General features: G+C 45.9%; 1 protein-coding gene across 4 annotated transcripts in view; it reads left to right on the top strand.

Moving 5' to 3' along the window:
• CASKIN1 (CASK interacting protein 1) overlaps positions 1 to 27,245 on the top strand; it is a 719,688-nt gene that overhangs the window by 299,666 nt on the left and 392,777 nt on the right. The window contains exon 1 of one of the 4 annotated variants that reach the window (XM_085629425.1): positions 21,209 to 21,318. The exons of the other annotated variants lie outside the window; for them this stretch is intronic. Within the exon in view, the coding sequence (XP_085485551.1) occupies positions 21,225 to 21,318 (94 nt within the window). The 5' untranslated portion in view covers positions 21,209 to 21,224. Of the gene's footprint in view, positions 1 to 21,208; positions 21,319 to 27,245 lie in introns of those variants that run through there. 4 annotated transcript variants of the gene reach the window in all.

Below are 27,245 nucleotides of genomic sequence, written 5' to 3'. Positions count from 1 at the left end.
AATACAGATGGAAATAATGAACAAAAATACAAATCATTAGACTGGGAGCCCTAATCATATACTGCTTTCATTTCTGATGAAGATAGGCACTGGATTGGACAACTGTTATTTTGGTCTCTTGAAAGATTGTTGAGTTTTGAGTCTTTGTCCCCATACAACCTCCCTGAGAAGCCTTGGAGTGTTTGCATTGCTAGCCTGAAGCCTGACAGTCAAGTGAGGAAAGGGTTATTGGTGATCGGTTTTCAGTGCCATGGGATGTTTGGTCACGAGACAGCAGTAGTAAATGGCCCCAACCAGTTTGGCTGTGCCCCAGTAACCTCAGCTTGTCCTGGGGCCCTCAAACAGGATCTGGGAGTATAGTAACATAACATTTAGGATAGTACTTTAATATACCATTAACACCCTAGTACCGCACATTAGACAATCTCACTGAGAAACCAGCAGGGTGTCTTAGTGAGTTGTACACTTACGGCGGAGAGATATCCTGACCTGCAGGCCATGGCATGACATTTGTTATAAAATTAAACAATTCCCATGCTATGAAGTGTTCAGGAGCACCGTCCATTGGCATCGGCTGACCACACTGTGGCCAAGAAGGGGTTTGTACTCAGCAATGCTTTAACATCTGGTACAAACTGTGTCACTGAGGCAAGGGACCCGAGCAGAGAACTGGCATCCAACCGGTGCCGCCTATAATCCACATCTGTAGGGGGAGGAAGGTTCCATGGTAATCCCCTTGCTGATCCCATGAGCCTCGCATCTCTCCTTCACACGTAAGTGCATTAGCACATTTGCCTAAGCATATTAGGATTTCCCTCGGCTCAAGATAAGTCCATTTAGGGATGCTTTTGAAGATGTTGTTCAAAAGTCAGATACACCAATAATTAGAGTTAATCACCACCGGCTGAGGGGGGAGTTAATCATGGCTGAGGGAGCACTCTAAATGCTGATGGTGGTAGCCGTATTCATATGCTCAAGGACAAATTGTAGTTATCAGTGGTTTATAAAATAGACTCTTAACTTCCGTGTGCCCCCTCTATATCACTACTGGAAGTAGCAATTTCTTCAATATGAACTTCAAAACAATAAACAAAAATAGAAAGACAAATATACATGAAGTAAATACACAAATTATGAAATACTGTATTTAATTTGCACACAAAAAACTTAGAACATCCAAATTTGAATGTTTATGGGAAAGTTCAAGCTTTTGGAAATTCCCTTTTTCTAAAAGACAAAGAAATATGTTAGGCTCCAGAACATCACTTTCTCTATTGTTTGCTCCAAATGAGTGCTCTCTTTTTGTCGGCAAATACCAGTGCTTCACTTGAGGCCATCAATCGTCCATACTAGTTTATGTTTGCTGTACTTACACTACTACCGCAAATTAAGGTAAGGCTACCAACCTAATTTTTGCTTTTTTGCGTATATATGTACTTGATTCATTTGCAAATAACATTTACTTTTCTAAACAGTCGCTGACCCTGAACAGGACTCTGAGGACCCTAAGTTAAGAGCCGCTGGCTTTTAGAGGCAGCTATGTCCAACCTCAGTTTAGCCTTGTGAGAGCAGCCCAAACCCTGGTCCTTCTGTGTGGGGGGGAGGTAGGGAAGAGATGCGTCATGCAGGATAACTGAAGTCAGACTACTTTTGTTTGTTGGGGACTACTGGATGGTGGTGCATGTAGGAGTGAAGTTTATTTGGGGAGGGGGCTTTGCTCTTCTGTTAAATAGTGCTTCAGATTTTTTGATGATATAGGCTAAGTGTAACCATTCCAGATAAGTTGGCTGAGAGGAACTAAAGCTGTTGCGAAGCAGAGAGGGAGATGAGTTTGAATAGTCTGTAAGTGTTTTTCTGCATTGCAGAACTTGCAGGTAAGATGATACATTTTTGCCACAAAAAGTCTCTGTGGTCCTGTTGCGATGACCGTGTGTTGTTTGAGGATGGCTGTGGTTGAAGATCGCTGATTCCGCCCTTTGGTGTGGTTGTATCGTACAGTTCTTTTTCATGGATGGGATCTTTGCAAAGGCAACTATCTCTCAAATGTGTAAGATGTGACACGTATGTGGGGAGGTTTTCACATAAAAGTATACTCACTAATCGTTCTGTTGCTTTAAAAGGGCTCAGATCGCTTTTTTTATGGGATTGAGTTTAGTGTGTGGTAGCTGCGGGTCTTCTTACTCAATGAGTTCTGAAGAGGGTGATCAGGAAAAGGACAGCTTGGCAAGCAATCCATAAAAGGGGTAAGCGCTCCAGTATTGGGTTAAATAGTCAGGGCTACATGGCCAACCCTATTCTGTAGGAAACCGAACGAGATCAGAACATTCTCCAATGGTGCAACACCTGTTACAATCATTAAATATGAGAAACACATGCTGTTTGGAAACGGGGGTGGAAAACCATATGTGCTTGTAACACGGGGCAGTGGAGCGAAAGCAGGGACATATGGAGGTGTGCTCTTGGTGCCATGTGCCATCTCCATGACAACTGAAGTAGTTGTCAATTACGGAGCAGTTGAAGGAATGAGGATGCTGAAGACAGTATGAAAGCACTTCGGAGTACAGGAGAAACAGCAGCCAATCAGCAAGGAGTACTCATACTAAAGCACATCTGACATGTCTACGGTGGGCAAGAGGGGTTGGTGAGGGCTAACGCAACGGCTGTAAGTGCCCTTTACCAGTGCTCAGAATGTTTCTTTAAATGCTTGCCTAAACTGAGTCTACTGGTGAACAAGATCTCAAGACAGAGATAAAAGGAAGAACAAGAAACCAGACTAGGAAAATGTGTTCCTATACAAGAAAGCCTGTGTGGGTTTGCAGAAAAGAGACCAAGAAAACTAAAGATTATGAGATTAAATTGAGGTAACGAGAAACTGGGTGCAACTACCTGCTTTTCCCCACTGTAAAGTGTGAGGTCTAATCATGATGTGATAATTTGCCAGTCTATGCCCATGACTACAAGTTCAGGACTAAATTCAGATCCCCGTACTAACCAGAGGTCCGTAAACAATGCAAAACATGCAGAATTTGGTCGCTTAAATATCAATTTTGCATGTAAAAACCTCCAATTCTGGAAATGAGCCTTACCATACAAAATAGCTCACCATGGAGTAATGGTATTTACCAAGTTTGGTAAATTCCCAACCCAATTCAACACAACCTGTAAATAAGCGCACGTGTTGTTAGAAATAATTTGTGGAGGCAGGTATGTGCAGAGCCTCTTGCCCTTAAACTGCCAAGATTCCTCTTAAAGAGTGCAATCAAACATAAGCTCTTCTGACTCGCTTAGAAAAACTGCATACAATCATTCCAATAATTGTAAAAAGAAGACTGTTGATTGGTTATTCTGTCAAAGTGCCCTCAGATCCACTATTTGAAGTTAGAAGGGCCTTTTCTTCAGGCGATAGATAATTTCATCTGACTGTTTGGCTCCTCCAAACACACGGATGTCTCTCCAACCTTTTAGGTGACTCAATATTATACATGCCAACAGACCCGCTTCAGTAGAGAAACCCTGATTTTTTTAAAGCTCAAAACAGCTTTATTTTACGTGCCTCCCACCTAAAACTGCCTCTGCTTCCAATGGTGGGGAAAATACATTCCCGGAATTGTTTCTGTTAAAAGCTGTGCAGATTGAAAATGTTGGCATGTATGCCATATGTAACTAAGTAGGGGTGAGGGAAGCATGGACATGAAACTGGACAGGGTTCACACAAAACTTGTAAATCTAGACCTAGTGGAAAGAATATGTATTTCGAAGCTTGATGTATGTTAAGCAGTTCACAAATGTACTAGTTATGCCCAAATGCATCCTCACAGCTAACTGTGCAACTCCGCAAAATCTTAGGTTTCCATATGAAGGCGTCAGTTAAAAAGAAGGAAATTCCGTCAGTGGCGAATCTGCATGTTTACAGTCAATGGCAAACGGAAAGATGGGTAGAACACAATAAATAACCGCAGACACGAACAGAGGCGCAGGCGTAAAAACACAACGAACGAACACGAACCGCGAAGCTCTGCAAGAATGCTTAGCCAGGCCTCTCGTCCTCGTAAAACGTCTTATTCCCTTTCTGACTGATGTCGAGATAAAGCCGGCCCGGGCCTCTAAAGGAGAAGGAAGCGAGCGTGCTTTGAAAAGTAGCCCCGTCTGATGCCTCGCAGGCATGCGTGCGCACGCGGAGCCCGCGCCGACGTGCGTCATCCGACGTTGGTGCGTGCAGAAGCAACGTGGACGTGGGGAGAAGGCGCGCAGTGCAGCGGGAAGCCTGCCCCTGCGTCCAAAAACATTCAATATTGCTTTATTGTCTTAGCGTTGCCAAGGGCACACAGACTTCTTGTTTTTCTTTCTGCCGCCTTTTTGTTTTTACAGTTCTTTGCCTATTTTTTGTTAATCTTTCAACTCCGTGACGGCAGCAACCCTTCTGGAGAAGTCCTGATAGTAGAACAGCTTGGCGTGTTAACACAATGCTACTTCCAGCTTCATTTTTGTCAGTTGTGACACTTAACAGCAAGTCCTGATTTCTGTTTCTTTGTTTTTAGCCAACAGGAGGTGCATATTGAGCGATTGAAGCGCAAAATACAAGGCGCTTGTCTGAAAAGCCAGGGCTTACTACCTGAAGGTGCCTCACATAAGATGAGGACAAGAGCTTTGGAGTCTTATCAAGCACCTGCCTTATTGCTCTACCATAATTGGCCATAAGATGGTGCTATGTTGCAGCACACAGACTAACAAATTGCCTCCGTGCTAGCCCACGGGCAGCTCCTGAAGAGGAAGTTATCATTTTATTGCTGGAGCTGGTATGGCCATTTTTGGACCAGAGCTTGACGATGTGGCCATGATTTTGTACAAGTCGCACCTCGCAGCTCCCACCGACAACTCTCTTCAAAGACTTTTGGTGCCAGCCTCTTTTTGTAAGTATGCTTTGGTCACTGACCCTGTAAATGGTCGTTACCTGTCTGTGATCAGGAACACAGGGTTACCTATGCCTATTTAATCTTTTGCCTGTGGTCAGAAAACCAATGTCGGTGGTCCCAAGTTTGTCTACATTTGGCCAGGGCTGCACCAACACACTGGGCACATAATAACTCTTGCGTCATGGAGTGACAATGGGCCAACTCCAGGGCTAGATGAGCTGAAAAAAGGCCTCCATCCTTGAAAGAAGCCTGGAGGGAGTGACAGACAATTTTCATACATTTTTCATAAAGTGAAATAAGGCAGGTAGAATACTCTGTCTGTGGTTTTGGCTAATATTTTATGCAAATTATGCTGTTAAATAAATTGTTAGGTCAAATTTAAAAATATATATATTTATGGTGAGAGACACAACCCAAACTACTTGAAAAGTTGGCATGGCTCTCTGTGTAATATTTCATGGTTGTCTGTACCTTGTAGTCCAATCCTGTACCTGTTTCAATATGTAGCCATGGGCCATGGACTTGTTCACTTTCAGATCTATCTGTTTCTGTCTCTGTTCATAGTCTCACTATGTGTATAGTCATTATTTGCTCCCAGGATGGTCTCACTATGTGCATAGTCATTATTTGCCCCCAGGATCCACAATGCTGTCTGTTTCCATCTGCACCAGTGGCCATTGACCCTGTATCTGGTCACTGCTATCTTGTGAGTGTGAGCCTACAGTCATGCAGTGGTGAAAGGCCAGTCTCATTCTTTAATGGCTTTGGAAACGGATGTGACCATACTCAGCTGAAGTGCCACTTTTTTAGTGAAAGGACTTATTGAACCCACAACAAAATGGCAATTTTCCATTTGATGAACAACCTCCTCTGGCTTGAAAGTCATGATTTAAACCTGTAGCAACAAGGTAGTTTGTAATAAGTTTGTTACAATCTGTTGTCCTATTGTGGCCTATTTTGGTAGCACCATAAGACAGGTGCCTGTAGTGCTTTTAATGTAGTGCTGGCCTAGGACACCAAACATCGCTGTGCTCAGACTTCTTTGTAAGGGATACTTGTGAATTGTTATAGGTCTGGTCCCTCCCTCCCACCACTTCCCCAGGGCTTTGAAAGCTCCTGTGCAGACATGTAGTTGCAGGAGGGGGTTCTAAAATTTGGCAGGGCAGGCGCCACCCTGCAAGGGTATTTCATACTGCTGCACATACAGGCAGCAGGATGCTGCTTCTGCCATTCTGTAGACACGCCAGGGTGTTTACAAACTATACCAGTGCTTGAAATGGGAATATAGAAGTACAGGTATTTCTTATCCCATATTATGTGTTTGCTGCCAGCACTCCATTATAAAGATTGGAGCAGAACTTATGTTTAATTTGAGCCAGTGGTTTCCAGTGCTCTGCACCAGCACTTAATTGTCAACACCGGAGGTTGTGATAGTCTGCCACAAGATGGCGTTGTCTGGCTAATTGAGAGATGACCATAGCAACATTAAATTATTAATTCAATATACATTTAAAATGACTGTTACCTGCCACCTAAGCCATTCTTCTAGCTTTGGGGCCTGAAATAGTCCTAAATGTCACACTTTAGGAGGGTGATGGTTAGTAGTTGTGTTGTTACTATCATTGGCAGCATAGAAGTGGCAGTGTGTGGTGCAAGCTGCAGTGGCCTCCTGATGAGAGCCCTGAACTTATCTTTTTTTAACTTGAAGCACTGACTGAGAAGTGCTGGTACTATCCCTTCCCAATTAAAGAAGGGCAGATACTGCGTACCTGATAGTACCTGCCCAATTAAAGTACTGCTCTGCATAATATAAATGTTTGTGAAAAATATGCAGTCTAGGCCCCTTAGATATGTCTCCCAGAACTCTATTCCAATATAATACCGTCAGAAATCAATCCCTAGCCAGGGTAGGCGGGTCGATGCATGTATGTCAGTCTGCGTGATGGTATCAGTGGCTGGTGAATTTGTTTATTAGTGAATTAAAACCATAAAGCTTGACAAGAGGACATACACAATAAAACATCTAAATAGAAAATCTAAAAAATGGCTATCAATCATGAGCACATTCATTCTGCGTGGTTGTATCTATTTATGAATGTTTGTGAAAGATACATCTAGCACAGACATAGCAATATGGTAGGGAGAGCTAGACAGGTGGGAGGGGGTAGAGATAAGTGTCCAGGGAAGGGAGGGTAGTGTGAAATGGATATGGGTGTCAGGCGTTAAAAGATATGCTGTGCGAAGAGGCCAGACAGCATACAACTCCTTGCATAGTGGAGTAGGGTGGTAGCCAGCTGGATCTGCACCAGGATGTTGTTGTAGATTCACATAAGTAGTGAAGACAGTTGCCTCCAGACTGCAATTACTACCATCAGATTTTTTAAAAACTCTTCAACATTTGAATCCTCCTTTAGTTTATTATTATTTTTTGGTTGTGGTGTGGCGCTGACGGCAGAGAGAACCTCCACTTTCTTCTCTCATTGAAAGTGACAATATTGGAAGATGAGGACATGCCAGGAGGGAGCGGGTAAATGCCAGGGCACGAAAAGGCTGTCGTGCACCCAGGACTCATAGCACTGCTCTGCGAGCCACTGTGGCTTTCTACAGCATCTCTGTGATGCTAACGTCTTCAGTGGGATGGTGCTAAACCCCGGAAGCTGGAAAAAGGCCTGGAAAATTTTCATTTGGGCAGAATCCTGTCTGCGCCGCATATATTACATATAATTGATTTTTAATGCGGGGACAAGCCGGCTGGAAGAGGATGCCTTACCATGTCCCTTGAGTCCTGGGAGGAAGTGAGTACAGAGGCTGGTATCCTAGCAACCAGCACACAATGCTTCTCATCTTCTGCAAGGTGAGATCTAAAAAGGATGAGGCTCCCTAGCAACTAGGAAAGAGATGTCTTTGCCTATTTCCCACCCACCGGAAACTGTACATGGACCGGACGACTTCTTGCTCCGACATTGGCCCATTCCAGAATACTTGCTGACCACTGGACTACAGCTATTTCTTGATCTTGCGCAACTTGGTGATGTGACTCTTGTTTATGACCAACAAGGCAGCTCAGTGGGTTAATGCACCTGCACTGAGATTTGTTCATGACCTGTCAGTTACTAGTTTTAATTCTTAGTGGGTTTAGTTAGCCTGTCATAAATCAATAAAATGCTTCCGACTGAAATAGGTAATAATGCCCGTTGTTTGCCGGACCTATTGACAATTCAGCTTGGAGTGTGCTATGTATGTGGATTAACTACCGTACTAAATATTATGGCAGCTCTTTGTGGAGTGATGAAATGGGTTCGGCCAATCAGAAAGCTTTGAATGGGATTGTCCATTCTGAACCATCTCCCAGATCCATGACGGAGAACAGCTAATAATCTTAAAGGCGGCGCTTGATGGCATACATCTTCTTTAAATTATGCGTACTACAATTGCAGATGTTAGACAGCAAAGAATACATAGCCCCATAGCTCTCCAACGGGAGCAGGGTTGAGCACAGAAGCCTTAAAGAGGTGTCCAGTGACATGTTTTAGTTTGTGGTAGAAATATGGTTTTATATCAATAACCATTTAAGCTAAGGGGTACAGTGGAAAAACTGAAGCTTCCATCGAGAACAATTCTCTATGTATGACTTCCAGGTAGCTAGGTCAATGTTGAAACTAGGATGGGCCAAGGTTATTTTAGCTACATAATGCTATTGCTATGTGAAAATGTTTTCTGGGACAGAAGCTCTGTGTCTCTATCCAGAGGCTGGGGGACTTGGAGGATGTAAGGGCTGAGCTGCTAAAGAGGAGCCGTCTGCAGCAGACACCGGTGATGAGCTAGATACACTCTTAGAAGGGCATGCAATGTTAGCCACTACTAGAAAACCAGAGCAGAGGCCCACATAACATTTGTGAGGGAAGCCCCCACAAAAGCTTCTGATAAGCCCGTAAGGGGATAAGGTAATATCTCAAACTGCAGTAGCAACTCCATCGCCTTTTGGCAGGCTCATGCAAATGTCATTTGGAGCTGCAATGCAGACTCAAGCGTATATCATCTGGAAGGATGGGATGGCATTCGGCCTAGTAGTGACAAGGTGGTCATGTTTTTGCTTCCCATGGTGGGACAACTGAACACAAAACAAACTAGAAGGCAACAACTAGACAGGCTGTGTAGGAAGCCTTAGAGGGCTATGGCTCTTAGGCAAATAGATGCACAGCCAGGACCAGAGGCGTTTTATAGCTTGGGCAAAGTGGGCAATGGTCAAGGGCCACCACCTTCCCAGGGCCCCCCTAGGAAAGTAAATATTATCTGTCTCTTGTAAACCTCTGTTTATTTCTAAATTTGGACCTCCCTTCTTCTTTTCTGCAGGTGCCACCTGTGCTGGTAAGAGCGGTGGGGCAGGGTTGGGGGGATTCGACAGACGTCTACTATGGAAAATTAAATAAATCATTAATTTTCCCTTGTCGTCGTCTGTCAAAATCCCCCTCCCCCCCCCCCCCCCTCCACGGCCTCACTGCTCTTACCTGCACGGGCCGCTGCTGCTTCTCTGCTTATCTCTATCTGTGTCTCTCTTTACCCAGTGCCATCTTTTTTGGGATCCTCAGAAAGACATATTTCAGCTGTTTTTGTGTGACACTTATTTCCCAAAGTTTGTTTGCTTTTTGCCGGCTACAATTAGCATAAAAGCGGGTAATGAAATCAAATTTGTTACAAACAAGGGCCCCAAAATATGCCTTGCCCGGGCCCCAAAATTCCTTAAGACAACACTGGAGAGAACCCTGGAGGTCTCCAGAAGATAAAGGTTTTAAGGAGCAGGGCAGTCTCTCTCATTAATCTTTCCTGTGAAAAGAAGCCTGTAATAGAGAGCAAGGGAGTCCTGACTGATTTCAATTCCTACCAGGAAATTGCATCCTGAAGCATGTTCTCATATGTCTTGGTCATCAACCGATATCTTCCAGCAAGCAAAAATAAAACTCACATTCGATGTGAGCCGTATGGTCTGGAGCATTTTTGCGAAGTTTCAGGTATGCCTTGCAAGTTGCAACTTAAGTCGTTTTTGATACCCTGGTGAACTTCAGACTCAGCCGCAAGAAATGCAAGCATGTGAGTATGCAGAGAGGTAAAACGAAGGGTAGGAAAGCGGGGGCTCCTGGTGGCCAATCTGCCTCTTATTTAAGGAGGCTGCCATTCAACACAAAACTCAGCTCCTTCGACCTGGCACAAGTGCAGGGTCTGACCCTCGACAAGAGAATCCATAAAGCCCCTCTTGACTCCTACTGCAAGGTGGATCATAGATTTAATAATATGATCATAAATCAAGACCTTGCAGTCCTGGCACCCTCTTTTGATCATGGTTCTAATGTGTTTTAATACGAGTAACACCTAAGGTTCATGAAACCGTCTCTGTTTTAAGAGGACTCAGACTTACTCACTCTAAGACTGGCCTAAGTCTTAACTGCTCGTTCTTCGTCCATACGCTGATGAGTTTAATCTGATTAACATTGAACTATTAGTTCATGAAGGCGGGGAAAAGTTTCAGGATTGGGCCAAGAGATGTCAGTTTGTCATGTGTGGTGGCTGCATGGCCAATACTGTTATTGTGTTTGAAGCAATATTATTGTCTTTTAAACCATTCCTGAACCGAATAACTGCTGGACGTTTCAGTGTAAAAACACAAAAGAGGGGGACTGTAGCGCGTCTAAGGTCCAGTATACATGCTCCCCAAATATACATGTTCCTCTAAAGTCACAAAGAAAAAGGAGAAAAAAGCAGTAAGTCAGAAGAGGCTGGGAAAACAGACTGAGAGGATCTGATTGCTCAGAAGCAAGAGCCCTTACACACCCAGATGGGTGTCATGCTTCATCATCGAGCAGCTCCTCGTTGGCTCTGTGCTGCAGTGCCCAACGGGCCCCTCGGGGGGGCTCTTTACCAGAGGTCTTTTGAAAATAAGACGCTGTGATGGAGTGTGTGTGTGGAGATGCAGTGTGTGTAGATTGGTGACATAGAATTATTCAGCCGTCAAAAGATAGTCAGCTTAAGATCAAGACCCTTGTTTCATCCTGAAGAGGCATTGAATAAATAGGCCGAAACATGTCGACTATATGGTTCATAAGAAGTCTACTGTATAGACCACGGGTACTCCTAGTACGGCCCGCGGGCCGTCAGCGGCCCGGCAAGCCTTCCTTGGCGGCCCGCGGACCTTGCAGACATAGTGCCTGTGCCCTGTGCTTGTCAGCGAACACCACTGGTTACAGCAGCGCGGAGCTGTGAGGCCGGGCGATTCTTTTAAAGGCCATTTACTTGTTAATGAGGCTTTGTTGTATTTCACCTCTTCTTAGCGCCCCTGCATCTCCCCTCTGATTGAGTGGAGATGCAGGGGCGCTAAGAAGAGGTGAAATACAACAAAGTCTCATTAACAAGTGAATGGTCTTTAAAAGACCTGTGAAGTACTTGGGTGCGGCCGTGTGCGTTCCCTGGAAGCCGTCTCAGCGCGGGGTGAGGTGACAGAGGACAGCAGGGTGAGGTGATGGAGGGCAGCAGGGAGTGAGAGCAGGGGGTGAGGTGACAGCGGGAGGAAGACAGAGTGCGACAGAGGGAGGAAGAGGGAGGGAGAGAGAGGGAGAGGAGGAATACAGGGAGAGGAGGAAGACAGGGAGAGGGGGGAAGACAGGGAGAGAGAGAGGGAGACAGAGGGAGGGGGAGGGAGGGAGGGTGGGAGAGGGAGGGAGACGGAGGGAGAACGGAGGAGGGAGGGAGGGAGACAGAGTGAGGGAGACAGAGGGAAAGAGAGAGCAATAGAGAGAGGGAGGGAGACGGAGAGAGGGAGGGAGAGGGAGAGGAAGGGAGGGAGAGAGGGAGACAGAGAGACAGAGAGAGGGAGGGAGAGAGAGGCAGGGAGACAGAGGGAGGAAGGGAGGACAAAGGGAGGGAGGGCGGGAGGGAGACAGAGGGAGGGAGGCAGACAGAGGGAGGGAGGGAGACAGAGGGAGACAGAGGGAGGGAGACGGAGACAGAGGGAGGGAGACGGAGACAGAGGGAGGGATAGGGAGGGAGGGAGACAGAGGGAGAGAGGGAGAGGGAGGGAGACAGAGGGAGAGAGGGAGAGGGAGGGAGACAGAGGGAGAGAGAGAGAGAGGGAGGGGACAGAGTGAAAGGGAGACAAACAGTGAGTGAGACAGAGGGAGTGAGAGGGAGACAAACAGTGAGTGAGACAAAGAGAGCGAGAGGGAGACAAACAGGGAGGGAGACAAAGGGAGCGAGAGGGAGACAAACAGGGAGGGAGACAGAGAGAAAGGGAGACAAACAGAGTGATGGATGGAGAGAGAGACAGAGAGAAAGGGAGACAAACAGAGTGATGGACGGAGAGAGAGACAGAGAGAAAGGGAGACAAACAGAGTGATGGACGGAGAGAGAGACAGAGAAAGGGAGACAAACAGAGTGATGGACGGAGAGAGAGACAGAGAGAAAGGGAGACAAACAGAGTGATGGACAGAGAGATAGATAGATAGAGAGGGCGGGAGACAGAGTGAGAGATAGATAGATAGATAGAGAGGGCGGGAGACAGAGTGATAGATAGATAGATAGATAGAGAGGGCGGGAGACAGAGTGAGAGATAGATAGATAGATAGATAGATAGATAGATAGATAGATAGATAGATAGATAGATAGATAGATAGATAGATAGATAGATAGATAGGGCGGGAGACAGAGTGAGAGATAGATAGATAGATAGATAGAGAGGGCGGGAGACAGAGTGATAGATAGATAGATAGATAGATAGATAGATAGATAGAGAGGGCGGGAGACAGAGTGAGAGATAGATAGATAGATAGATAGATAGATAGGGCGGGAGACAGAGTGAGAGATAAATAGATAGATAGATAGGGCGGGAGACAGAGTGAGAGATAGATAGATAGATAGATAGATAGATAGATAGATAGATAGATAGATAGATAGATAGATAGATAGATAGATAGGGCGGGAGACAGAGTGATAGATAGATAGATAGATAGATAGATAGATAGATAGATAGATAGATAGATAGATAGATAGATAGATAGATAGATAGATAGATAGATAACAATTAAAGCATTATTGACGATAATGAAAGTGGCTTGATCCATCCTGCTAGAGCCATTCTAGGGTGGTTTCAGATGTGACACTTAATTCAAATGAAACACAGTTAAGTTAAGCGGATTGTGTAAAATCACACAATTTGTCAAATTGGAAAACTGGGATTTAAGCAGTTTTCACTATTACTCATGCTATTCAGCCACTGGCTGAATATCTCCTATGCTGTCCCTTTAGCTCCAAATGACAGTATTTTACATTCATTTATTTATTGACCTAAGTTAGACCACAGTGTTCAATAAAGACAAGATATCTGCCTTGATGTATGTATAAAATATCAAAATATCTTTCTTGTACAACATTAAGTGTAAAAGAAGGCAGGAGACTATTTTTAGGTCAAGGCTATGTAACTGCACAATCTGCCTAGTTGCAAAATACCGATTGTGAGTTTACTAGGAGCTTACAGACAGACCTTACAGAGGGATTAAACCCTGTCCATGTCTTAGTATTGGTTTGCTTTGTTGTTCGCTTTCATTTGCTTGCTTTCTTTCCGATGACTTACCTTGTCCATATTGTGTTTGTTCCTCCCCTGAAGCATAGCCTCTTTACTTGTCTTTTCATTGCTCACTTTTAGGAAACTATGTTTCTCTTTTTGCTTAAGTACTCCATGATAGTACATGTGTTTTTCAGCTGTCTCCTTCCTGTTCTTCTCCATCCCCACCAAGCTCTGTGTTGCTCTCTCATCCATGTGCTGCTCTCTCCCCTGCAACCCCCAGGCTCTGTGTTGCTCGTGCCTGTGTGCTTTTCCCTTCACCCCTGTTTAGGATTGCCACTTGGATTTTTTGTTTGTTGTTGTTTTGCTTTGGTTTTTTTACTGGGTTGGGCTGTATTTTTAAGTGCAGGTCAGTAAGAAAGGTGGCAACCCAACCCCTTGTTGTTCTCTCCCATGTGGGCATCTCCCCCAACCGTCCTTGTTGTTCCCTCAGTTGTGTGCTCCTTTTCCCTTCCTCCACCCCACTCACCACACTGAGCCACTCCTCTGTTGCCGCCCTCGCACACCAAGGCCCTGTTTTTTAGGTCTCGCCTGACCCAGCGCTTGCGCTGGTCTGGCAGAGACCTTATGTAAGGAGGGCTTCAAAAAATGCTACCGCCGGCTACAGCATGCAGTGCATGTGCGCGGGCGCGCGCTTGCACTGCAGGCTGTGGCCGGCGGTAGCATTTTTCCCCCCAGCTTTTTTCTTTGTAAAGAAATAGATGCTTGTTTCTATTTCTTTACTTTTGCTATAATCGGGCACCGGCGCTTTAGTTTTAATGTTAAAAATAAAGCGCCGGTGCCGCGATTATAGCAAAAGTAAAGAAATAGATGCTTGTTTCTATTTCTTTACCTTTGGTATAATCGCGGCACCGGCGCTTTACTTTTAATGTAAAAAATAAAGCGCCGGTGCCGCGATTATAGCAAAAGTAAAGAAATAGAAACAAGCATCTATTTCTTTACAAAGAACAAGCATTGGCATAGCCAATAGGTCTCGCTTTTGGGACCTTATAAGTATTTATTTATGCAGCACAATTTCTTTGGTGCAACAACAACTGTTGCGTAGCTAAACACTTACAAGGTCCCAAAGGCGAGACCTATTGGCTATGCCAATGTTGGTTACTTTTAGCTTTTATGTTTGTAGGTCTGGGCAGCAAGTTGTTGGTGGCCCTTCACTTCATAAATAAAAGCGACTTCATTTTCATATTTTTGGGATTTACCAACCCATCTTGTATCAGTAAATTAAATAAAATGGTGCCCACTTGGCACATGCATCCTGACACATGCGCATGCCTACAATATGACGCAGCTGCCCTGCAAAATAATGTGGCCACTCTGTCATGCCTTTTTGCCTTTTGTTAATGCTGTACAGCATTGCCAGAAAGCACTGGCAATGCTAGTAGGTGTCCGTGACGAGACCTATTGGCTTTGCAAATACTTATTGTGGTATATCACTGCTTTGCCTTAAGTGAAAAAAGGGAAAAGAGAAAGGGGTCAGCACCTCAATCACTAATTACAATAATTATCAAAGCAAAGAGAACATTGACTTCCTCCAAGTCTTCACTGAGACAGATGCACAATGCAGCTCAATTCAGGTGCAGAGACGAACAGCAAAAAAGCGCCTATTTATTCAGTCTAAGGTTTATGAATATCTGTGAGATATGGGAATCTGAGGGGCTCGTCGCCATATTGTGCAGGAAAGCCCCATCATTTTGCATCATGCCACTGAGAAGCTACCCAGCCAATAACGTCTGAGGTGACATGTCTTCCATCCAAGCTTCTGCATTTAATGTGGGGTCCACATACTTGAAAATGGCGTTTACACCCTTATGAAAACCACTGCCCTTTTGGGGTGTGGGGTCACAGAGTGCTTCATGGTGTGCAGACCCCTTTGAAATGAAATGTTTGAAGTGACGCAACCATGGCACCGGACAGGGTCAACACTCGGTTCTTCCAATTCTTGTGAACTGAAGCCCGATCTGCTGTTCCAGTAGAGGTTCCCAACAAGCCACACAGCTCCTCCTTTATACCACAATGCTGCCTCAAGACTCCCCATTGATATCAGTCGGGTCCCAGGACACAGCCATGCTAATGCGCCCCAATCTCGCCTGTGTCATTCTTGCCTATTTCAGTACTTTCTTATGGTTACAGCTCCACCAATGCACCTCAATCCAGACCTGCAGCACTCCTAGCTATTTTTAGTTCTGGCCCAAGCTTACAGCTCCACCAATGAACCTTGCTTTAGAAATGCAGTATTGCTTGCTAGTTACATACTGGCTTATTCCTGCAGCTCGACCACTGCACGCTCATTTAGAAATGCAGAGTTTCTTGGTGTTTCAGTACTGGCATACAGCAACAGTTCAACAAATGCACTTCAATCCAGACCTGCAGCTTCCCCATCTGATCCCAGCCTTGTTTGTCCAAAGATATGGGGGCACTGACCACTCCTCCCATCACGAAAACATGGGCGGTGGTCGTATTTAGGGTTGGCCCCTGCACAGTAGCGGCTGCTGTTGATAACAAGTGGTGGGGTGGGGATGGGGAGGTGTGGGGGTAAATACCACCACCCAAAAAACGAACAAAAAGCACTTACTTGTCGCTGCTGGCCGCCGTCTTGGAGTTCTTCGGCTGTATTCTCGACTTCGATTCCGCATGGGCTGGTGCACATTGCGCAGGCTCCTAAGCGCCAAACAAGACGCTGCTCTCATCCTGGTAACACAGCATGAGAGCAGCGCCGTGATTTGCCTGAGCGGGCTGGTTTGAAGCTTGCTCAGGTCCTAGGAGCCTGTGCCTCTTCTCCACCCGGGTGTGCAGCACAACTCCAGTGGAGAGAGATCTATGTGTGCATAACGGTTTTGCCGGCCTTAGACAGCCAGCCAAACCATCATGCACACTTACAGTATGCACTACTGCTCTGCTGCTGTCATCATGGCCCCGCCCAGACTTGACTGGCCCTAGCGGGGAAGGAAAATAAAATGATAATAAGAGGGTTTTATTATTTTTGTTCTTGTTTCCCTCAGCTGCCTCTCAGCGGGGGGGGGGGGGGGGGTAGGAGCCACCACTGTCCCTGCAGCCTCTTAAGTGCAATAAAGTGTGCGTGTTGCTTATCTGTCCTTCCCCCTCCTCTCTTGCGCTGTCTGAGGTTACCTTTCAGGGCTTTGGATTGGAGGAAAGCCCCAGAAGAACGTCACCAGGGATGCTTCTGTCAAGGTCTTGGGACATATGGGGTGCTGTAAAGCCCTCTGGGGTATAGGGGTTCACCCTAAATAAAACTGTGACTTAAAAATTCACAGTGAGCATGGAGTGATGAAGCTCCAGCCAGATCGATGTCACTCTCTTTACCTGCCCTTCAGAGGCCTCCAGGGCCCGATGGCCGCCATAACTAACCCAGCCATCCTGTGCCTTTAAGTGTGCCTTTTTGTGAGACGGTGATATGGTCCAAATGTCTGTGTTAATTCTGTGTATCATATTTTTGTGGTAATTTCCTTTTTGGTCATGGGAGGGATTTGGTGCTGCACCAGTTGTTTTTGCATGCTCTTAGTCATCTTTACAATTTCACAGACTTACTTTGAAGGCCTTGCCAACAGCCGTGAAATCAAAAGACTTTCAACTGAAGCGAGTGGTATCCAGCACTACATTTACCACAATGCATTTGTGCAAATTGTGCTCTGGTATGCCAGGTAGGGTGCTCCACCACCTTTCTTGTGATTGGCTCCTTCGAGTTATTGGGCGAGCTCATTGGGTGCACCTGCGCTCTGGTAGTGGTACAGAAACCAGGGAAGACTGTGAGCGGCATTGCCTGCACCCCCCCATTTAAAGAGTTACTCGCTACTGAAGAAGGACACGCATCCAGAAATGGGTCTAGACTAGAGATTTTCAGCACTGACTGCACCAACAATGGTGAAAACTGTAGACTTTCAACTGAAGTAAGAGTTATCAAGCCCTGCATTTACCACAATGCATTTGTGCAAATTGTGTGCCCTCAGTGTGGGCCTTAGGGGGTTGGCACATTTGAGCTTTTGGGACTCAGAACAGAACCATGCTTTTAACTCCTGTGTCCCCAACATGAGAGGCCCATGCAGCAGAGAGGAAGGAGATGTGGCCTAATGGCCAGAGAGCCTTACTATGAAGCAGGGAGCCAGGTGTCAGCTCCATACTCTGTGATCCTGGGCAAATAACTTGCCTCTCCCTGTGCCTAAAAAAACCACATACAAAAAAGTGACCTTGTGTAATGTAATCTGGTGCTCATGGAAAGCGCTCTAATGCTCTTGGGTCACGTTCGCGCCACTCTCGCCCTCTCACATACCCTAAGCATCCAACTAAGCGACAGCGGAGGCCGTTCCTTCTCTTACCTCGCCGCCAAGTTCTGAAACGGCCTTCCCCTCCATCTCCAGACATCCCCCTCACTGGAGGAATTCAGAAAGAGACTCAAGACCTGGCTTTTCGACTGAGCCCTGCTACCCAGCTCCCGGATACCCTCATAGGTGATTAGTCGCACTATACAAATACTGATTGGTTGATATAAAAACTTGAAGAAAAAAAAACTTCTGGGATGGGGCATTTACTGTTTATTGCCTGAGATCCACCCTGACATGTGCGTGATCGAGGGAAGAATGGATGCTCGTTGACAAGGTTGTCATCTTAATTTGCCCTTTTTAACAAACGGGTTAGACGTGTCAAGCATTTAGACTTGGCGATATAAATAACTGAGGTGTGTTCTGGGCTGCAGCAATGCAGACGTGGAATTTTTCTGTCGAATGTTGTAAATATGTTTCTTATGAAAATAACCAAAGCCATTTTTTCAATTTTCATAACAATCTCAAAGCCACTTAACACAATAAAGTTTTACTACGAATGTGAAAGCAAATCAATGTTTCTGATCCATATTTTCCAAAAAATGAATTACTGGGGTCGTGTGTGTCTTTTTATGTGAAAGCGGAATCCGTGCCATGAGGTCCACAGCCTGTATGAGGAATCTGCTAGGTCGGTGGTTCTGAACCTGTGGTCTGTGGACCCCATGAGAGTGTGCAACGCCTGCTCATGGGGTCCGCTACTGTTTGGAAAATTAAACACGTTTAGTTGATTAATACTATATATACACATAAAAAAGCCAAAATGAAAATTTTAAACGCTCTATAATTGAGGAGGTATTTGAAACTGGAGGCTATCACCGGTATCCTGAGCTTCATTCGTAAGAGCAGCGCAAGTACAGCAACCAGTAGCATGGGCGACTGTGGACTCACTAGGATGCACTGACAAAAAGAGAGGGTTTGTGTGTATGTGTGTATATAATATATATATATTCCACAGCAGGATCCCAGGGGTACCACCATCCAAAGAAAGGCGCAACACCAGGAAACAGACTCCAAAGGCAAAGTTGAGAGTTAAATGAGGATTTATTCAAGCATCAAGTGTCCAAATGACGTGTTTCGGCCACCAGACATGCGGCCTTGATCACATAGCGCTGTACTAGTGAATGAGTGGCCAGACGTATATATATAAATATATATATATATATATATCAATCAAAGAACAATCCTGCTCCTGCAAAGAAGAAGGCACGCACTCAAGGCTGTAAGTATAGGGCTTCTTTATTTTCTCGGGTCTCCCTCGACCCCGTGGCTAGAGAGACGCGTTTCGGCTGCACAGCAGCCTTTATCAATCTAAATGGCGCCAGATACATGCAGGTATATATAGCCCTACCCACATTTAGGCATAGATAGACATAGAAAACAGATTATCCCAATGCGCAATGTCACTGTGCTTAAGCAATAACATGATGTACACAACCACAGATGTGGCTAGTGAAACATCAAATCACTAAAAAAGCATAAACAAGCATAATGCAGCAAAATGCAGCAAAATGCAGCAAAATGTCGTGCATGTACCAACAAGGTGCAAAATCAGCTTACATTGCTGTGAGTGATACGTTTTTTAAGAAACAACTCTTAAAGTGCACACTGAGAGGGTATGTCTTTAGCTGATATTGGGGGGGCATGTCATGTTAGAAGGCCATAGTGTGCTTGTAGAAGTACCGAACAATGGCGCCAACCCTCAGAACAAATTGCCCAAAAAAACGAAAATAAAACATAAAAAATAAAATAGGAACGTGCTGCAAGTGACAATGTTAAACATTTAAAGGACACATTAGCCCGTAATTGATAAAATCAGACTGTGACTTCTCTGCCGGGCTTGACCTGTGACCCCAGTTAGTGCTGCATACCGGGAGCAATATTGTAATTAGCCCAGTTTAAATCGCACCAGTAAGCACAAAATTGAGGCTGAAAGTCAAAACCTAGAGGCTAAAAAACACATAGTGTGTACTTTTTAGACATAAATGTCAGTCTCCAGGTTCTCGCTAGTGTCCCCGAAGGGACTACACATCCCATAATGCCTCATGTGCCGTAGTGCAAATATCAAAGTCCGTGGGCCAATTTGATTCTAAAAGCACAATATTGCAACACAAGACATGTGAAAGATTAAGTTCTCATCTAGCATGTCCCGATTTGGAGCGAGATAAATGAACACTCCAGCGATGTAGGTGTAAGATAAATTATATATATATATTATGTGTGTTTATATGTATGTCTATATATATATATATCGATTTATCTTTTGAAATAAAATAATATTTTGAAAAGGTTCAAGCTTCTCCTCCAAATAAAGTACGATTGTTGTCCCTTTTTACTTTGTGAATTCAAATATTTATTAATCTTTGTATTTTGATGCATGCTTATTTATGTAGTAAAGTAATTTTTGTTGAGATTCAAATCATAGAATTTGCATTGGCACTGGCAGGGGTCTCCAGCTTCCAAAAGTGATTCCCCGTGGGTCCAAAAAAGTCAAAGGTCAAGAACCGCCGCGCTTGGGGGACTTAGAGGCATTCACTCTGCTCGCGCCAGAGAGCGTGCCCTATCCCCCGTTTCCGTTCCATTTCCTCTTTCCCTGCATTCTGATAGTCACTCTATCTTTATCAATTCCTTCCTTGCTCCAATCTCTCGCTTTCTGTCAGTATCTCTCCTCCTTTCATTCTCGCTCCCTTTTGCCCCCGCTCTCCATGACCCCGTTTGTTCTCTCCTTCTCCACTCTCTCTCTCTCCACACTCTCTCTCTCTCCACACACTCTCTCTCTCTCCACGGATGCTACCCACCCCCTTCCCGGGCCCTTCTCCCCCGGGCAGCTGTCAGTGCGGATCGCTTCTGATAAACCGTGAAGTGGTGAGCATCGGTTTGTCGGTGGGGTGAAGGGGGACGTGAAGGGGCGCACTCCGGCCTCTGGGGACAGGGGCGTTAGGAGGACACACTCCCTCCAGCGCCCCCCCCCCCCCCCCCCGCTCCGCTCATCTCCTGATTTCGAGGGTCTTTAATCTGACGACGAGTACGATGATCATTGCTGCGCAGTTCGCTAACCAGCGTCCCCTGCGGCTGCGCATGGATCAGAGACAACCGGTGTTTACAGATGAGCGTGAAGGGCGTGCGCGTGAAGGGGCGAGGGCGGTGCTCGGGAAGAGGAGGGGGAGAGAGTGGAACTGCCTTCTCGCTCCATCGCTTCATTGAACCACTCTTGTGCTTTCATTTGACAATTGATGCATTCTGGGAGTTGTAGTTGTGATGTGCCTGCGCTGAACCGATTGGCGCTCCAGGTTACAATGATTTTTAGCATAAAAGTTGTGGATGGCACGCAGAGCGCAAGCGAGGGTGGACGAGAGTCGTCGGAGCCAGGAAATGAGGCTAGACAGGATACACGAGGCCTGTGTGAGGTGCCACGAGGTTGACTTCTGTCAGCATGAGTTGTGGTGTGGAGCCAGCAAAGGGCGAGGTTGGTAAGCAAAGTACAGTGGCGCCCTGCACACAGGGCCGAACTGGCCATACCGGGCATTGGGCGTTTCACCAGGAGGCTGGAAGGGTGGGGACCTGTTTTGCTGCGGGGGTGGGGGCAATTTTGTTTCCAGGGGCCCATTTTGCTGCAGTGCTGTTTTAGCGGCCCCCAGTAACGAAAGCAGTGAGCACATGTTTCCAGCATTCCGGGGCCAGTCAGTGCTTCCCCAGGGAGTGGTCCGAGAAAATTGCCGTGGGCTGCTTTGGGTTCCTAGTACGGCCCTGCCTCCAGGTGACATGGGATGGACAAAACCGAGCCCTGGGGCACTGGTGTTACAAGGTGGACAGGGCTGAGCCCCAGTGTCTTGTTAGTAAAATAAAAAGTGCCAGGGCCCTGACCAGGAGGCCACTGCAGCTTGCACCACCCATCGCCCCTGTCATCACTGGCAAAACAACTACTAACCATCTCTCTCGCCTGCAAGTGCGACAGTTCAGGTTATTTCAGGTCTCCAAAGCTAAAGGAATGGCTGGGGAGGCAGGTATTAGTAATTTTAAATATATATTGTATTTGTAAACAACCGTTGTTCTGCTCGTCTCTAAATTAGATGAGCAGCACCACCATGTGGCAGACTGTCCTAAGTGCGGTGTTGACAATTAAGTGCCGGAGCTGAGCACCGGAAACCAATTAAGTGCCAGTGCCAAGCCCCAGATCCACCGGCTGAAATTAAGCACTGCTCAACCCAGCTTCACACCCTAGGTAAACAAAGGCAGACACAGGTGAGCCCTGCAGCACCCCTCAGGTGACATGTGGTGGAAACGGCCAAGTTATCTGGTGACAAGTCGTTTTCCCGCCAAGCCTTGCATGGATGTAAATGCCACGCCCTCCAGCACCTCTTAGGAGATCGGGGGTGGACCTGCGGTCCTGGGTGGAAACTCCAAGGTCATGCAGCATACCAAAGGTGACTAATAGTGAACGTGGCTGAGCCCAGCTCCATTGCACTGGTAGCCAGGAGTAGACACAAGTTAATGCTATGGCATTCCTCTGGTGACTTAGGGGGAGAAGGTCAAACCCTGCTGAATCATGTAGAGAACCTCGGATGGACAAGGATGGCCGTACCGCACTCCATACAGGACCTGCAGTATTTAATACCAGTCCCTTCAGCACCGTCAAGATGCCTTAAAGTGGACATGGGCCGGCTAAGCATGGCAACACTGCTTCTCAGGAGTGGACAGCGGAGACTGGTGCCCCGGTTACTTACTGGGAATCTTCATTACTCTGAGTCCTGGCCTTCCTTGATTCAGTCCTGAGTCCCGCCTCCCACTGCCCCAGGGGTGAGGGTTTGATTATTTTCCAGATGGCTTGATTTTTCCATGTTTCTTTTGCCTGGCACGAAAGAGCATGTGACGGTCTAAGTTCCTCCCTTTTGTGGTGGTACCTGGGTAATGGGGGCCATCTTGAAGGAACTTTTTCAGCTTCAGCTGAGGAATTGGTTCTGCAAGAGGGGAGAAGTACCTCTCAAGCGTAAGGTTGGCATCCAGGAAGATGGATAGAGGTAATGAGGCCCTCTGCGTGGGACCTGATGTGGACAAGCCTAGTCCTGTTACTTTACATTGTTGAACAAGAGTGGGAGAGGTTGAATCGTGCGGCATCACTCATGGTACCATGGGTGAAAAGGCCAAGCCTTACAGCTCCTTGACGATAACCTAGAGTGATAAAGCGAAACCCTGCAGCAAAGCCAATAGATTTTGTTTCCATTTGAGGCGTAACTAAAACATTAAAAACAACCTGCTGCAATTTAAAAAACCACAACACAAAAAAATCATTACTTTCTGTATATAAAATGTCAATGAGATAACAAAGTTAACTTGTGATGATTCAGTGTATTTTTCAGATGTAAAATAGTCGCTCATGCATTGCAATGCAAGCACTCCATAGGAAGCGTAATAAAACTCCAAATTGCCAATTGCATGAGGGAGAAAATAACGCACCTGTGTGTGGGACCAATGACCACCTTATGCATCTTGTAAAGATTGGGGAACAAGTAGGCCTGGGCAGAGTTCGCTGAGAAGCGTCCAAAAATCTCTTTGGCGCTACACGGAGTTCCGCAAGCAGCAGAGTGCGCTAGGTGTGCCATTCGCACTGATTTTTAGCGCATGATTGTCCCGTGCTGGAAAATCAGCGTGAATGGCACCATGCGCAGCGCAAGAGGATGCTGCTTCTGCCATTTGAGTAGATTTTTTACTCGAGCAGCAACTTCTTCAATGCAAACGGATGGTTTCTCAATGCGAGCGGTAGCGACCATTCACGACCGCCCGAGTTGAGTAATCTCGCTGGTAGATGGTCTAGCGTTGGATTTTCCTTGCTCCTGCTCACCAACTTAATGTTGGTGAGGGCGTGCGAGGAAACAAAACTCTGCTCTGTGCACTCCACGTGCTCTGCGGAGTGTGGAAAACTCCGCAAACTCCATGAACAGAGCGGAGTTCACAACCGAGGCTTAGGAACAAGACAGCTGCACTGAAAATCCAGAGCTTTAAATGACCTGCCGCATCTCACAGGGAATCTTGAGATGACCGCTCATAGTATTACAGATTTTACATGCACCCCAGGGTGGAAGGGGCGGAATCCTATGACTCTTGGCAGGTGACCGGGTGCAATACTTTTGTGTACCTAAAACCATCATGTCTAAGATGCCTTTTCCGTTCTTCAGAGAAGTGGGCCTTAGATTCACATGCTTCCCACGCTGGTACATCTCCAGCCTCCATCAACACGCCACAGCAACAGCTGCCCTGGGCACAGCACATGCCAAGGCATGCCAGCTGGAGGCAGTGAGCGTTTTTGCAAGAAGACAGGGGTACATCCTTCTGGCAGCCCAAAAAAACACTCAACCCTCGTGCATGGTACAATTTGTGGGGTGACGCAGACAGCGGCCCTCTGTGCTCACCAGAACTCCTGTGCTGAGTAGGGGTGGGCACTCCTCACAATTTGATTTTATAAGTGTACCCAGCTGGTGCAGCGCATTGTCACCCTAACTGAGCTGTTCACTGTTAGGTTTAGCGTTTGCCAGTACCTTGTGATTTGATGAGTGATGTAGTTCTTACAAGGCTTCAAGCTGCAGTGTTCAGCCATTGGTCTGTTAGTTTGTCATTCACATTGTTCTGCATCAGCCCACTTCAGGAATTGGCAAACTTCACTGTGAGTGATGGTATTTGGTCTTTCTCAAGGTGCACATCCACATAAAAAGTAGTTCCCTTCGGCACTACTATTGCAATGTTTGCTTTTTGAGCACAAAACAATATTTTGGCTTTAAGCCTCCATTTCTTTCCAGATGGACGAGGGCTCAGACGCTTCCTCCAACATTAAAGTTTTGCAAAAACAAGCACTGAGAAAGCCAAAAGGCTGGCAGCCAATGCTAGAACTATTGGTTTTGCCAGTGCTCGTTTTTATATGTTTTGCCTTCGTGTAGTCGGTCTTTGAGCTCCTCTGCTGCCAGCCTTTTAATCTGAGAATTTTAATTAATTTTTATAGATTTACACAACACCAAAAAATCACCTTCTTGCCAATGCAGAATGCTCTGAGCCAAAATCAGCATCCAACTCTGAGACCAGGGTTCGAATGATACCACTGTCAGTGCCAGACACCATTAGTCAATATTTTACATTATTGGCATGTGTATACAGCTATCAGTCATTATTATGGCCTTGTAGTGCGTTCTAAGTTGGTTTCTCGGCCTGCCATTGTTGGATTGTGTATGTTGTTTTTTTTGTGTTTGGTTGTGCGGAGCTAGTAGTTTGTTTAATGTTTAGGTTTAGGAAAAGTTTGTTTAAGTTAGTGTAAAGTAAAATGAGTTTGATCTGGGAAAGATCTTTGTAACACCCTATATCTGTGGAAGAGCTTGCTGGAGGATTTATCCTGCTTCTCCGCAGATTGCGTGGTCGCGTGTCTATTCCTTGGCCACTACAGGGTGGGGTAAAGGATGTGGCCGAATGGCTAGGGCGGTCGATCTCAAATTTGGGAAACCGGGTTCAAGTCTCGGCAATGACGCTCAAAATCCTGTGATTCTGGGCAAATCACTTAATCTCCCTGAGCTTGACAAAAAAAATTAATGTGTCCTTGTGTAACGCACATGGTCATGTAAAGCGCTCTGATACCTGATACCTTCGGGTCCAGTTTGCGCTATATAAAACTAAAAAATCAGCCAATGAAAATCAGTCTTGGCCTGGATGTAAAATATTTGGCCAAGAGTATTTGCATTTATTTTCTGAACACCGTGGGACATTGCTTAGATTCTGATTAACTTGCTTTTTCATGTAGCTCTCCCAGCAGCACCCACGTAGCATCCTACCACTGCAAAGAACAGATATTACTGTTAATCTACGTGTGGGTGCACATTTTGTTCACCTCAAACTAGTGGATGTAAGGCTGAGCCAGCCTAACCTAAAGTCAAGCCTGTCACCTGTAAGTTGCACACAGAGTCTGCTGCACGCGTGTTGAGTTATTGAACCATATTAGCTGAAAGCGTGTGTGGGGGTGATAGGGAATACAGATTTAGTAGCCTACAACTGACTGAGACAGGGACTGATGAGGTCATACAAGAATTGTATTGTATAATACATATTATAGCATTTCCTACCCCTTATGAGGCCACAAATAAATATAGTCAAACAAAAGAATCGACGCTGCAAAATGTTAATTTCCCCCTCTTTTAGGTCCTACCTGCACTACCTTGTGAGAGATATTGTGTTCTTTAAGGGGCTTGGAGCCCGCCCGTTGCTTACCATTCGTGGGCTTCATTGTCACTCTCGTTTGCTGCCGTCTAATTGGCTAGCGCGAGCTAGCTTCACTTCCTCCTTTCGGGTGCTGCACAGACATGTACTGATTGCTTCATTTTGATTGCTGTCCTTCCGCTGATCACACTGTCATTGAGGTACTATTCTTTTTTTTTTCTTCTGGTTTCTTCCACTCCCACCCCACTGTGCGTGTTGCTTCTTTCTTCTCCTCCCACCCCCATCCATGTGATGTCTTTCCCTCCCACCCCCTGTCCGTTTTGCTTAATAATCCTACTACTCCATCCTTGTTGCTTCTTACCCCACATCTGTGTTGCCTCTTCCACTCCCACCCTCTCCCACTGCTTGCTGTTCCTGTTTTGCTTATTCCCCTCCCCCTAACGCCATGAAAAAAATGCTATGACGCAGCCAGCACTGACCTCTTTGTAGCACTTTTTTTTTTTTTACGTCTGCCTGACTAAAACCCACCGACCCTCTGCTGTCCATCATTACCTGATTAGTAAAGCCAATAGTTCATCCATAGGTGAGACCTATTGGCTTTACCAATGCTTGTTTAACATACATATGCACATCTCTAACACTTGGGTCCGGTGGCTCAGTGGACAAATGTATCCACTGCAGGGGCCTGTGTTTGACCTCATGGTCACAGGTTCAAATCTCGGCAGGTCCCCTCAGCCTTTCAACCATCTGAGGTTGATAAAATAATGCCAATGAGTTGGGTAACAATACACATCTGTTATTCAGTGGCAAGATGCCTATGGGTTAAAGTGCGCTGTACAAATACACATATTAGGTTCTGGAGTAGCATGCTACTCGCCGCAAAGAGCTTCAACGCCTCAATAGGGGTTCTACGCGCTATTTAAACACAATTTACAATTACCATTTTCAGCTACGCTTTGTGAAGGCGATGGACTGTTGCTACAGTAACAACGTTGACATGCACGAGGAATCTTGCGCGCTCCTCTTAAAACAGAGAAGTACCTGCCGCGAGGTGATGAACCCACGAATCAGTGGGGAATGAAACCTATTAGGCGCATCAAAAAGCCATTTCCTTTGTAATATTTCCCTGACGGGTTCGTGCTCTGCTGGCTTGCCTCTCCTGCCAACACCTATCTCACAGCCGGCGTGAGCCAGGCCTCTAGG

Source organism: Triturus cristatus, chromosome 10, assembly GCF_964204655.1.
Source record: "Triturus cristatus chromosome 10, aTriCri1.1, whole genome shotgun sequence".
Classification (NCBI taxonomy): domain Eukaryota; kingdom Metazoa; phylum Chordata; class Amphibia; order Caudata; family Salamandridae; genus Triturus; species Triturus cristatus.
Note: the sequence above shows the minus strand (reverse complement) of the source record. Positions and strands in the feature narration are given on the sequence as shown.